The sequence below is a fragment of the Maylandia zebra genome, linkage group LG11 (genome assembly GCF_041146795.1).
Source record: "Maylandia zebra isolate NMK-2024a linkage group LG11, Mzebra_GT3a, whole genome shotgun sequence".
NCBI lineage: Eukaryota > Metazoa > Chordata > Actinopteri > Cichliformes > Cichlidae > Maylandia > Maylandia zebra.
The window spans coordinates 30,493,770-30,508,194 of NC_135177.1; the positions used below are offsets into that span (position 1 = coordinate 30,493,770).

Below are 14,425 nucleotides of genomic sequence, written 5' to 3' on the forward strand. Positions count from 1 at the left end.
AGCCTAAAATGTGACTAAGGGGCTCAGTCATGAGTGAACTGTACACAGTGTTTGCTGCTTCCTCAAGTAATAACATCTCGTTAGTGTGCATTTTAGATGCCTCTCTGCATCTCTTCACTCTTCCAAATTGGCTCAGATAACAAAGCTAGTTATCAGCTACAAACAAGGCTTGAATAAGGACACTTGAGGAGTCATGTGCTGATGCTGTTAAGGTATATGTAGTCATTTATGTTGGTATTGCTATTGGCATTGCTGATGCGCCAGATGCTACTTGATGGTCAAGTCATTTATGCTAAAGGGAAGGTATTTGGGGGGGGGCGGAGATATGTCAGATTTGGTATACCTACCTCTTTTACAAAAGTAGTTCATGTTCAGTTTCTCTAGTCACATTTTCCAAGTCAGTTAAAGCACTTGTAATGATTTCCTATACTTCTTCATACAATAACAGTTACAAATTACAGTCCAACGTGTACGGTAACATAAATATTAAAATAAAAGTCCGCTTCTCTTGTTTGTAATTTCTGTTCTGCATTTCTGTAGAAAGGTTAGCGAAAAGCACAGACACAAACACACCTGTTTGCTCCTATTGAGTCATTGCCAAAAGTACAAAAGGAAATCCTCCCATCTACAGAAAACTCTGTCAGAGCTGCTCAGTGACATGCTTGCAATAGTTGTTATGCAATAACATACACATGCACATACACACGCACACAGAGTCCCAGGTGGTCAAAACAAGACCAGATGGCTTTGACCTTGCAGCAGCTTCCTCTGCTGCCCCAACCCCTCTCCCAGAAAACCCAAATCCCTCTCTTTCAATCCACCCATCCATAAATTTGACTTCATCTCTCATCACCATCCCGTGTGCGCCTGCATTGCTTGCCAAAAGCAATTCACACCAGTGAGGCAGAGAGGGAGGATGATAAAAAGAGAAAAGGGAAGGAAAGAAGATAAGTTGACAAGAAATGTGGGGACATCTATGAGTCACTACCCTAAACTTTTTTTCTCTTGTTTCAAATTACATAACATTATAACCACTGCTATCAGAGATTATGTTTGTCAAGAGATTTCCATGAAGCTTCCTGAAGCCAGTTATATGGTATTACATAGTGTCATATTAAACATGACAACTTAACTACTATCCTTAAGAAAAAACTATAACAGGAGCAGCTCTCCTAATCCTAACGCCTCTAGACACAGACTCTAGCAAGTAATAATCCAAAGAAAATAAATGTCAGAAAGCTATGCAGCACGAATGAAACGACATCCTCTTAAGTTCCCATCAACACATTTCTAGTATGCCCTGTTTCACAAAGACTGCCTTGTTGTGTCCCTCTGATGTGACTTGACGTTTAATCAATGAGGTGAGGAAATAATTAGCATATCAATGCATCTGTGTACATCACACATAACATTTTAATTTCAGCAAAATACATTCTGCAGGATCCCCTACTGCCTCACCTCAACCTTGAAGCATTTGATAAGCGGCTGCAAACCCTTCAGTATCAACCCTCCACAGTCTTTCACAGAGCCCCATCCAGCTAATGGGACTGGAAGACATGTTGGACAGGTTTTGTTGCTCACCACTGAGACAGTCAAAACAAATCACATCCATTAAGCAAAGCGTGAACTTTCTTGCTGACTACCTCTCCTTCTTTGTGCTCGCCTTCCTCCAAACAATCTCAGTACTTCTCTTTCAACTGGGTTAGATTTTCCACTCCAAGTCTAGCACAGCATCCTCTCAACAGCCAGCAATGTGCTTGTTAAGTCCTGACATCTGTTCAAACCGAGACGATCTGTATGAGATTCCCACAGCACCAGTAAACACCCTAATACATTACAATATTAGAATAACGCCCAAGACAATCTAGACGATCCCCTGTGGGCAAAAACTTGACGACATGGTCGTGGTTTATATAATCATAGTAATGCATCACAACGTGTGCTTCATATTGCCCAGTTATTAGGGAATAAATCCAGACCTGTGAGATTTTGTCAGATTTTCACCTCTGGATTTGCTCCCATTATTCACCTGCCGACTGGATGCAGACTTGTTTTGAATCAGTGCATCAGTCACATCACAAGAAAGCATCCTTTTATCTGCAAATTTACTCCTCTCTTCCTTCATCCCTTATCTAAATCCTGTACATTCCCATCTTATTCTCAAACTGCCTTCCTGTCTTTCAGATTTACAGTCAAAGTACTGCTCCTTTCTCTACAACCAAGATCAGCAGACCTGCAAACACACAGTGTGGTGCAGCAGGCTGAGTGGGCTGCTGGTTTCAATCAGAATCTGCAGTTGCCACACTGATGAGGAGAAACTGAGTCATCCACTTTAATGCTCCCTCATAACACAGAGAGAGCCATTGCTGCTCTTCACCCCCATTAATAGACAAAATAACCAGCAAGGACAAGTGGTTTGGCTTCAAAATGAAATATCCACAATTGAAAAGGGGATTGTCAAAGAATAATGAAAAAAAAAAAAAAGCACTTTAAGCCTTCAAATGCCTGTGTTCAAGAAACACCAAAGACATCCCGTTCACATGTTGTATTAGCAGTATGATGTGAGATATTTGCATATGCTCACTTCAATCTCCTGCTGAGTCTTGAGAGGTGACGTGGAATATATAGCAGGCCCAATGCATATTTCATTATGTTTAAAACACACACAAGTCCAACTTCATACGTCAGCCTTACTCCATCCCACCACAGTCAGCACTTAAAAACCTGCGTCTTTGAACGGATGTGAGCTTGACCCATCACTTTGCAAACTTTTTAGCCTTGTCGCCATGACCCACTTCTCAGATTAGCATTGAAGTCACGAGTACGGACATCTACTTTTCTTCCCCCCCGCCCCTTTCTTTCTGGACCACCTGACAAACCTTTCCCAGTGAGATCAAGAGGAAAACAAGGACCTAAATGTTATTTAAGTTAACATCTGGATACACTGTTCTCTAACAGGAAGGTCAGAAGTATGATTCATACAATATTTACCTTCTCTGCCACAAGTTTTCTTGAAGGAAAGAGTTCTGCTTGATTCAAATTGGATCGATTGTAAAAGTACATATAACAGCAACATTGCAGCCTGCAATCAGAATAACTAAAGTAAAGTAATAAGATGCTGTCTTAGTGCACACGCATTCTTAACATTAAGAGTTGATCAAATTTGCTGGTGTGTGTGTGTGTGTGTGTGTGTGTGTGTGTGTGTGGGGGGGGGTGGGGGGGGGGGGGGTGGGGGGGGGGGGGAGTCTACCTCAAACCCTTCGCAAATACTTCTAAGGTTGTGTCAATATTATTTTAAAGGCTTTTAATTTATCTTTTCCAACTTAACTTTGAAGGATTGTTCAAATCTTGGGGAACGCAGTGGGGAAAGGCTTAATGTTCTCCTGCATAATTACTCATTCATGAATCATTAGCTGCCAGCATGATGCCTTACATGCAAATATAGATTGTCTAACACTTTGAGTTCTGGGTTTCTATTTTCTCTTCTATCTACAGTCAAGGTCACACCCATCAGCCAATACCGCTTCTCCCTGGGTGCTGGTGCTACTTATCTAATATGGCAAATAATTTGTTTCTTATCAAACTGAGTGTGTGTGTGTGTGTGTGTGTGTGTGTGTGTGTGTGTGTGTGTGTGTGTGTGTGTGTGTGGTTTGATGGAGAGAGAGACAAGTATTTTGTGAACAGCAAAACAAAGCAGTAAGTCAGGACAAATGTTGTGTACACACTGATGACGGAGAAAGGGCAAACCTGAAATAACATGAAGAAATCGTATAACAGAAGACAGCCGAAAGCAGAGAGAGTGTGAGATGGAAAATGAGAAGGGCCAAGGAAAACGATCAGGTGTACAAAGGAAATATTAAGTAGAAATACAACATGACAATAAAAGGAAAGGAAATGTGCCCAGAGGGGTGAAGACTAGAAAAGTTTAAAAAAAAAAAAAGAAAAAAAGAAAGAAAAAATCCCCTGAAAGGACGAATTCAAAAAAAATGCGGAAAGGACAGCAATACAGGAAGTAAAAGTGATGCATTTGTTATGCAATAAACAAGAAAAGGTGTAATGAAGGAAGAAGAAAAGGAAGAATTACAAAAGAAAGAAAGCAATGAAACAACTAAAGAAACAAGGCTGTGTATCGAAGCTCCCTCCCAAACTGATAAGCAGGATGTGCTGAAAACACCAATTACATCATTAAACCTCTGCTGAGCAGAAGCCAAACATCACACTCTGCTGTACTGAGAAGTGGGCGTAGTGTGAGCGATGGAAGGCTACGCGAGGACAGTGACAATGAGTCCCAGCATGTTTCTTTTATTTGAGATATTTTTAGTTGGCAAGTGATTAAAGTAAATGACATCAAGGGAATGGTGCAAGAGTTTTGCCCAACTGTGTCAGAACCCATTTGCATGATTCGACAGCTTCATTAGAGAGGTTAGATACCCTCAAAACAAAAAAAGAGAAAAAAAAAAAAAGTGTTCTCAGCTTCGAATAAGCAGCTGCTTTTAAAAGGCTTCAGCAGCTTTTTTCCCCTCACCATCTATTCAGAAAATAAATCTATGATCACAGTCTATACTGGAAAGTACTTATAATGTCGACATTTAGACCACAGGAAGCTGATGGATTGTACAGTCTTGTAAAGGCCTCAATGATTTCAAGGGTGAGTGGCATTTTATGAGAGACTTACTATGAACAGAAAGCCAAGATGAACAGACTTGTTGGGAAATTTAAGGGTTTTTGTTTATTACCCCCAGTCACAGTCAGCTCAACAGGATGTTCTGTTCATTAAATCAGATAAAACAACCCGCTATTTAGTGGAAGTATGAAATGCATTCACAGTCTTACCTGAATAAAATGGGCAATTGCATGTGCGCGCACACACACACACACACACACACACACACACACACACACACACACACACACACACACACACACACACACACACACACACACACACACACACACACACACACACACACACACACGTAACAATTAAAGATTTATCATAAGCCTGACAAACACCCAAAGTTATGTGCCAAAAATCTTATCCAAAGCTTTCCTTCACAGAATCACTGCAGGCAAAGCTTTACCTTTATATGCTCAGGTGCAGACAAGTGCAATTAATTATTGCAAGTAAGAAACTCTACTGCAGTCACGAGACAGAGCACAACAAACAAAGAGAAAGGCAGGGTACAAGGGTGGAACAGAATGTGACATGTGATGAAAAGGCCTAAGAGCAAAACCAGAACTGGCTTACTGAAAGAGCAAAATGTTTATCCTCTACTGTTGATACGAAACATAACAACAACTAAGCATGTCCTGGGAGGCACTTGCAGAGCAAGCACACTTTGCTACAACAGACAGAAAACGTTTATGGCAGTGGATTCAGCTACACTGGGCTTAGACAAGCTGGCTGGGATTTCAAAGTCACCGTTTTCTAACATCAGAACTACTGAGAAAACCTGGATTGTTGAGATAAATTAGCATTTCAAGCCCCCCTTGAATAACATGTTCCAAACACAAACACATTTAGAGAAGCGTGAGCACAGTGAGTAAATAAAAAATGCAAACAATCAAATAACAGCAACTTTACACTGCTTTGCTGTCACCCACGTCACATGTATGTAGGCTGCTGTGACATAGTCACACTGTTCAATTAAATTAAGTTGGCAAGCGAAAATCAGATAATTAAAGCCATTTAGAAGAAGGACATTAATGTCATGACTTAATAGAGAGAAAATTGGAAAACAGTAAAGTGCAAATTGCTTTAACCTAAGTAGGAAGCATTTATGGCCAATCTCTTTCTTCTACATGTGCATGCTACATGGGGGAAGAAACAAAACAACAAAACAAAAAACAACAACAAAAACGCACTCCAGTTATACAGCCTTGTGCCACCACTAAATAAAATTTGGGTGACCCACTACCTTAATGAGGACAGCAGTCCAGATCAGTCACTTTGAAACATGTTTTCCTCAGAACAGAAGGGAAGATGCTTCACAAAGTAAAGGCTACTTTTCTTTCTTTAAGTTAGAGGACAGTTTCTTTCACCAAGCATACCACAACTGGGTCATCTTTAGCAAGTCACGAGCCAAACTAAAAGCCCCTCACAAACTTGAACCGATTATTTTTGTCAGGCCAGTATCGAGTTATCATCGGCTGGCTGACCAAGCAGAAAGAGTGGTGTGGTCTCGCTGAGTGTATTTGTACACAACTTCTCCGATAGTCTCTCTTACAGCGTAATAAAGGAGGAAGAGTGGATAAAAATTGAAATATTTTTTTCCCTCTAGAGGAAAGCACAAACCTCGCCTCACTCATGATCTTCTGCATTTCAAATTGTCTTCCCTGTCACTTTTCATTCTTGAATAACCATCTAACCGGCCTCAGCTTTTTAAAATTCTACTCTCAACACATGACCTTTCTAGGGACACAAGAAAAGCAGTCATTGTGAATATAGCCTTTTGATAACCGTTCTTTTGCTCATGCACAGTTAAAAAGTGAAAGTAAACAAGCAGAGAAGACCAAAGTAAAACTGTGCTAGCAGGTGAGTGGACAGGTAAAAGGGAACTAGAACGATCACGTGCGGGGGAAGTCTCATCTCAGTTCCCCCAAGGACCAAAATTGGCAAGACTGCCAGAGGTGCCACTTCTGTACAAATACCTGACATATTTATTTCACACTTTACTTTTGTGTTTGTGCATTTATTCTTAATAGCAACATGCAGTTTGTTTGTTTTTTTAAAAATAGCAACATGCAGTTTTTCCTTGCAAAAAAGGTTTGAAATTAGTAACTGACAGAGGAACCTTGGTACCCTAGATTGCATTAATGTTAACAAGAAACTGCAAGCCATTTCTACGGAATATTTCACATCATTGACCTAATCCGCAGTATATTTGACTCTTTGCAGCACATCTGGATGTTACTAAATTCTAGGAATTGATATTTTTTGCTACAAACTTTTCCATATGACCTTTGTCACAATAGTAGCAGAAATGCTCTCAGAGAACCTAGTTTAAGGTCATAATGCTAAAAAATGGGAAGTCCAGCTACAGTGTCACTTTACAGAAGCTCTTTCAAAATTGCCAAAATTTCACCACACTGTGAAAAGTTAACCTTCAAACACATATCTACAGATATGTGAACAGATAAATACTGACAGCATGACAGTAAGACCTGTGTCTTAAGTAGAATCCTATAAAACTGCACAATAAAGTCTTTTGAGTCTCACTGCTGCCTAAATGTGCACTTACAGCTGTATGGGCTCTTATCAAGATGTGTAGGTGGCTTCTTCCCCTTTATTTACACATACACACATTTTACAGAGGCTCAGCTAAAAGGGGAACTGAAAATGTAGTCTGAAATTAGTCTGCATGTCACACTCGCCTCCCTTTTTATCTCTTTAAACACATTAAAACAAAGACCAGAAAGCTACACAAAGGAATGCAATTACCAGGTGTCACTTTAAGAGTACTGAAGATGAAACCATTAAAGAAGGTAGGAGAGGATAGGGGGAAAAAAAGATAAATACTGGTGCACACAATCAGGCTTGAACACCAGTAGACAATGGAACAATGTTTTTCACTCTGACTTACTCGGTGCTTATTTCAAATCCAAACTAATTAAAAACTTTCTGAGGCCTGACCAGGTCTTTCTATTTTATACATCAATGGTTGCTGATAGGAAACTTGCTGAGATTGAACCTGCTTTTCAAAGCAAATGTATAGCAAGAGACATGCCCCCCAAAAGAAAAAGCAACCAGCAGGTCATGCATAACTAAACATTCTGTATATGTGTACGTCTGTATAGACTAGCTGTGTAAAAGCCAGGAAGGGAAGAAATCACAGGATGCAATCCTGTTTTATTGGCCACTGCTAAAACCTAATAGCCTTGCAATTGGCTTTGAACCAAGTCGATACCCAAGGCTTGCTTTAACCACACCTAAGGCTTGACTTGAACTCAACTGATTAGTTTGAGTTGCCCAACTGTGCTTAAAGACAGTTTTGAATGTTTACTCCATCTTCCATTGCTCACTGACCTGTCGGGCCAGTCTACGAGCCTCCCAATAAGGTTTGGACTCCTCTATTGCCTTGCCGATCTTCTTCATCAGTTCATCCAGCTTCACTGTGGCCTCCACCAGAACTGAGCGGAACTTTTGTCTTGCATCCTGATCAAAAGAAAAAAAAAAAATCTTTAGCAATTTAAGTCAAAACAAACTAGGAACAGGAGGTTGCAAAAAAAATGACAAATACAACTCTCGTGCTTCTTTAGAAGCAAAAAATAAATAAATCAATCAATCTTGTGCTTACTCACTGTCAAAAAAGGATAAAATCGTATACCATTTGAAGACTCCCCTACTTACCTAAATATTCCTCTTGTCAAGTAAATCAGTCATCTTATTGTATTTTAAAAGGAAAAAAAAAAACGTTCAAAACGGGCCTTTGGTGAACAACCCCATGTTCTAGTGATTGATCATCCTTCAAGCAAGGCAATTAGTCTATGTTATAGATGTTTATGCATATTCCTGTTATTTCTGGCAATTTAATTTGTGGCGAATTTCCTTTGGGGAGAAAGTAGAAGCCTCAGCATTAGTAATTACACATGCTGCTATCCATCTTTATTTGTCATATCCTTCTAAAGGATGGTGTAGCTCTTAACTCCTGACCTTTATTAACCTCACAGTTTATGAAGTTGCTGTTTAAGGAAATTAAACTTGCCCTGTTGTTACCTCTCTTGTAACTCACTGCCAAGCCATTAAAGCACCTTGAAAACCCAAGAATTTCAAGAGAACAACAAACAAAAAAGGGCATTTGAAAAATGCAAAGAAAACACTGACTATCAAGCATTAAACATAATTTAATCTGGATAACGTGTTCAGACCATGTCCCAGATAGAGCTGACATATTTTTCTTGAAACTGAAAAACAAACTAAAGCCAGTCTGATGAACACAGTCCATGAAAATCTAGTCTGATATACTTTTCTAACTGAAAAGAAGTGACCTTTCTGTTTAGTGTTAGAGAGCCTTGTTTGTCCACTATACAAACAAGGGGAACTTCTCAGACATTTATCTCTATAGTTTCATCACAGTCATCTAATTTGCATGAGAGACAAACCTTCAAAGCACAACAGCAAATAAAAAAAATAAATAAAAAAAATCCATGAAGTAAAAACAAAAACATTCAGTAAACAAACTACAGCAAAGCAACTGTTCAAATCCTCATAACTTTAAATACTTCCTTGTTTTCAAACCAAACAGAATCACATCCATGATAAATTCTTTTATATGACACTTGTGTTAAATTCAGGCTCTGGTGTCATTGTGCATGGGTAATAACTGTTTATTTAAAGTAGACATACTGAAAATAAACAAGATGTTATTGTTCGCTTATATACTGTGCATAACAGAAAAGTGGTAAGTAATTTAATATATATATATATATACACACATTTAAGGTTGAAGAACAAAAAGCTAGTCAGCATTCAGAGTGCACAATGCTTGTTTAGCACTCCACACTTTTTAGAAAATTCCATGGAAATTGGATGTGGCTAAAAGACAGATGCTCTCACCAAATATCATTTTGGTGCGACAGTCCTTGTTTTGTTGTGCGCTGAACTTTTATGTGGTCAATAACAGTACATAAGATTTACTAAAAGTTATGATCAACTTTAGATTTCTTTTAACACCTACGAGTTTATATTTTCTGGTATTAGAGGTCCCTAGAAGGTAATTCTCAATATGCTTTTCAGTATTGAGGAAAGTGTATTGAGTGTACTGGTTCGACAAGGATGCAATCTCTCATGTTAGATTACTCACAAGCCAAGGTTGTGAGGGTCTATTTTGAAGCAGGCTGAGGTGTCAGATCTGCACAGGAAGCAGAAAACCAACACTAAGTGCAGTTTGCTTTCACTCATGTCCGAACCTAAAGTTGACTTTGACTGTATTCTGCTTTCCAGGCTTACTGACAGTCAGTCCTCACTTTTCCCCTGTAGTTTGAATCTTAGCCCATGGCTGTTGTGTCAAACTAGTTTTTACTCCTTGTCCAGTCTTCTCTTCCACACCGCCACTTTTAAAAATGCCCTTCTACTCCACCTGCCACTGATCTTCTAATCATTCAACACTGCCCACTTCTTCCACATCAACTGACAGCGACTGGTGCATTGATAGTGTATTGAGAAAACTCTTGTTGCTCAATCGATGGGGTCACTTTGGCTTAAACTAAAATGCCTGAACATCAATAAACTGTCAAGAAATTATTCAGACATAAGCATTCCCCAGAAGATGAATCATCGTGACTTTCATAACCCCTCTGCCCTTTCACTTAATTACTTCACAGGATTAACATTTTTAAAGATTTTCCAGAAGAGTTGAAAAAGTTTTCTCTAACCAACAACATTCAAAAACTTACTGAAAGCTTTTTAACTGAGATAGAAGAATCAGTGATTCTTTATCCTTAAAGAAATAAATTTAACTTAAGACAAATTCAGGATTATCTGAATTATTTTTAAATTCTGTTAATCAAGTTGTCAGCAATTAAACTATGCCAGAAATATTAAAGAGTGATACAGCATATGGTATATATATATATGTTTTAACTCTGACCCCCAGAACATGAGAGGATAAAGTACTGACTTTTAAGTTTGAGGTAAAAAAAAAAAAAAAAAAATCAACAGTCTCTTTTTGTCCTTGTGTCAGATTTTGTCAGATGTGGCTTACAAAACCCTCAGCAGTCATTGTTTCATTTCCAACTAATGTGTTACTTAGTCAACATGAGATAATTTCTGTGGAAACAGCTCCCAGTTTGGATTCAGAAGACAGAAACCCTTTTTACTTTTAAAGTTAGACTTTCCTTTCTAATAATGATTAGAAAGTCAGGTGACCCTGATCCAGCTGCTCAGACTGCTGGGGGATTTTCTGTGACACACTAAACTTTTCTTCTCCATTCATCTCTTTTCCCTCCTCTGATGTTCCCTGATGTTTACATGAGGCATGTCATTAAATTGTGTCTTTCTCCCATAAGCTGTGTTTTGCTGTCTCCCTATGCTCTCCGTTTTCTCTTCTTTCCCCTAACAACCAACTGGTCAGGACATATGGCTGCCCATGTCTGAGTCTTGTTCTGTTAAAGGTTTCTTCCTATTAAAGGGAGTTTTCCCTTACCACTGTCACCTAGAGCTTGCTCATAGGAGATCATCTGATGTTGGGGTTTTCTCTAATACTGTAGGGTCTTTACCTTACAGTATAAAGCACCCTGAAGTGACTATTAATGTGATTTAGAGCCATCTAAATAAAACAGAATTGTCTTGAATTCAAAATGTCCAAGAAGTACTTATTTTCAGCTTTTATTGGAAGGAACTTTTTTTTTTACTGATGCTGATGCAGACTGAGGTGCAGAGTGTCTGTCCTCTCTCTCAGGGCTCGGATGCTGACACTGTGACGCACTTCAGCTTCAATACATTCATGCTTAAGGCGGTGTGTCAGCAACTTGTGGTTATCTGCTAAATTAAATATCATTTGCGTCACTGCTGTGAAGATACATTTTCTGTTTCACAACACTGGGATCGGTACTACTCCAACCTCTTTATTTTACTCATCAGCAGCATCAACGTTTCAAATCAAAAGCCTCTTTAGGCAAAACAAAAGCAGTATGATACCACACTGCTTAGTGTAGCAATAACAGAAACCTTTATTCAAATAAGAAGACAGTGTCCCCGCTGCTGACATAAACAAAAGGATGGATTTCTTTGGGAAGTTCTGAAGCTGAGTGTGCACAGCTGGGGTGAATGGATAATTTAAGTTTTGCATTATTGTTGCTTATATTTACCAGTGGAGCATCATAGGCTGCATTGATGTGCAAAAGATGTTCTTGTCTTATTTGAGCACCTATATTCTGTGCTGCAAAATAAATAAATAAATAAATAAATAAAAATAAAAAAAATACAGACCTTGTGTTTAAAAGAAACCCTGAGAAGATGCAAAGTCACGGACTCCTGTTCAGCTTAACCTCTGAGTGCCCCGATTAACCCCATGTAGAACTGTCAACTTGTGCAGTGCAACACAGATTTGGACTTTCAGCCCCATAAAAATGCACACAATGTTGCTGAACTATATAAATGCAAGCCATCAGCTGCTTCTGTGCTTTAATGGGATCAAAGATCAGTTCACCAAGTTTAATGGTTTTTGACGGCCCAAGTGAGAGTCGTGTCTCTGCAGCACATTCTTTCTGTTTTGGTCATCACGGGCTTATAGCTCCACAACAGTCAAACTGTTTTATATAGAGGTGGTTTGCCAAGACTTTGAAGCTCACATGCTTGATCTTGGTAAATTGATTTGGATACAGCTGTCAGCAAAATGTTTTTAAGGCTTAAATGAGTTTATTGTAATATAACACACCAAGTCAGTGTCTCACACAAAAAAGTAACAAGTTAGTTTGTAGGCAGAAACCTGCTGACATGGAATAAAATCTGAACTTTATATGAAATTTGGCCTTCAAAAAGGAAAGGTCCAACTGTATCTATATTCTGAAGCCTTCAAAACAACACTTGATCTCTTTGAGCAATGACTTTAAGAGCAGATGAAGTAGATGTTAAGTATTAATTACTGACGGGGGTCATATAAGCATGATTATTTGCTTGATCAGTCAAAAGCTAACATAACTCCACTACGCTGAAAGGAAAAACACAAACACATTCAATGCACATAACACTGTGTGTACCAAATAACTGACCTCAAGCTCCGTCTCACATCTGTTGATGTCGACAGTGGACTGGTTGAGTTTCTCCAGCTCCCCCTGGAAGAGAGATGAGGACAAAGTGATGAAGCAAAAAGGAGGAGGAGATAATAATGTAACACAACACCTAAAACTATGGGAGAGAAAAACTAGCAACATCTGGAAAGAATTATGTGAACATGGGGAAGAAGGGAATGTAAACTATGGCTTTTAAAATGTTAATGTGCTTTAAAAAATAATAATAATTATAATAAATCCACTGGAACTGTGAATTGTACATTACACTAAATATATTTTCCCTCATAAAAGGTGCAGAAAAGAGTGCAGTATGTTAAACTGTCAATGGTCCACTGATATCAAATATCTTCCTCAAATTCAAATTCTGATTCCAGAAATTTGAGTATTTGGAGATACAAATTAAGAAATCTGTATTCCTCGCAGGACCCAAAGAAAAACCACTGTAAAGAAAATGCTAACTATAGCCCCTACAGGAGGCAACATGAATAACTTTTTCGTGCTGGTGTTTGCATGTTATCCTGTGAAATGATCTTCGACAAATAAACCCAAATACTACTATTCATCGATTCAAACAGGAGTGTCATGTAGTTATTACCAGACATCTCTGGGTTCTTTGGTAAATTGCATTTTTTAGAAAGCTTGGACTGACCAAGCAAACATTTATTTAATCATTATTCATTACATTTTTTTAGGTTTACTTTTTCCTAGACTAGGAAAACAACTTATTAAATGACTTTTAAAGCCTGATATTAAAATACCAAAGTACATTTTTACTCATATTACTGGCTTCTACCATTTAAATTTTGACTTGCCAGTAAATTAACTGGACTAGCTTTTTGAACATAATACTTTCATCCAGTATTAGTGGAGCTACAACAATCTGCACACAACCAACACAGAAGACAATACTAACAGTGTTACCTTGTATTTACAAAAAAAATTAAATTACTAAGAAAATCCAGGGGCTGAATCATGCTAGGACTTCGCTGTTAGCTGCTACAGCGGTTTGGAGACAGACATACTGCTGTCTGGAAAACAACGAACCCTAACCGATTAATAAAACACGCTTAATGCTTTAAAAGTAAAGGTTAATCACCTGGATTCTGGGGTCCACCTCCTCGTCTTCATAATCAGCCTCGTCGTCGGACCTGTGCTCCTTCTCTAAATGGTCCATATCGGAGCTGAAGAAGAGACACCACAGCCAAACAAAGACAGAGCTCACTACAAGCGGAGACACCGCAGACTCATCTGTCTCTCGCAGCCGGTCACCAAGAGCTGGACTCGCCGCCCTTACTTCAAACCGCTGACTTAAAAAAATCGGTTTTAAAAGCTCGGCTTTTCGAGGAGGAACATCTCGGGTGGTATCAGCCCGGCCGAGCAGTAGCGTCTTTCCCCGTTCAGCAGTGCCTGCACACGGAGACCGCTGCTGACTGACCCGAGAGCTGACACAAACGGGAACGCCCCCTCCGAGTATGGGAGGGGCCATACAGCGGTGAAACGTGATGGCTTTTAAACGCTCAGAACGCTTATGAATATATATTTATTTAAAACAAAAAGCAAATCTCAGTTAAATTAAATGCTCTTTCTATATTCCCATATACAAACATGTTAGAAAATAAGAAAATGCGAAGAAACACTTGCTATGACTTCAAAACATGTGCTGTGTTAAGGAGATAACAACTGAAGCTTAATA

At 38.9% G+C, this 14,425-nt stretch overlaps 1 protein-coding gene across 1 annotated transcript in view; it reads right to left on the reverse strand.

Moving 5' to 3' along the window:
• The window catches only part of sh3bp5b (SH3-domain binding protein 5b (BTK-associated)), a 30,667-nt gene extending 16,466 nt beyond the window's left edge, over window positions 1–14,201 (reverse strand). The window contains exons 1-3 of the mRNA XM_004560127.4: window positions 13,829–14,201; window positions 12,712–12,774; window positions 8,027–8,155 (exon numbers count right to left, since the gene is read on the reverse strand). Of these exons, the coding sequence (XP_004560184.3) occupies window positions 8,027–8,155; window positions 12,712–12,774; window positions 13,829–13,906 (270 nt within the window). The 5' untranslated portion in view covers window positions 13,907–14,201. The remainder of the gene's footprint in view (window positions 1–8,026; window positions 8,156–12,711; window positions 12,775–13,828) is intronic.
• Between the last annotated feature and the right edge of the window lie 224 nt (window positions 14,202–14,425).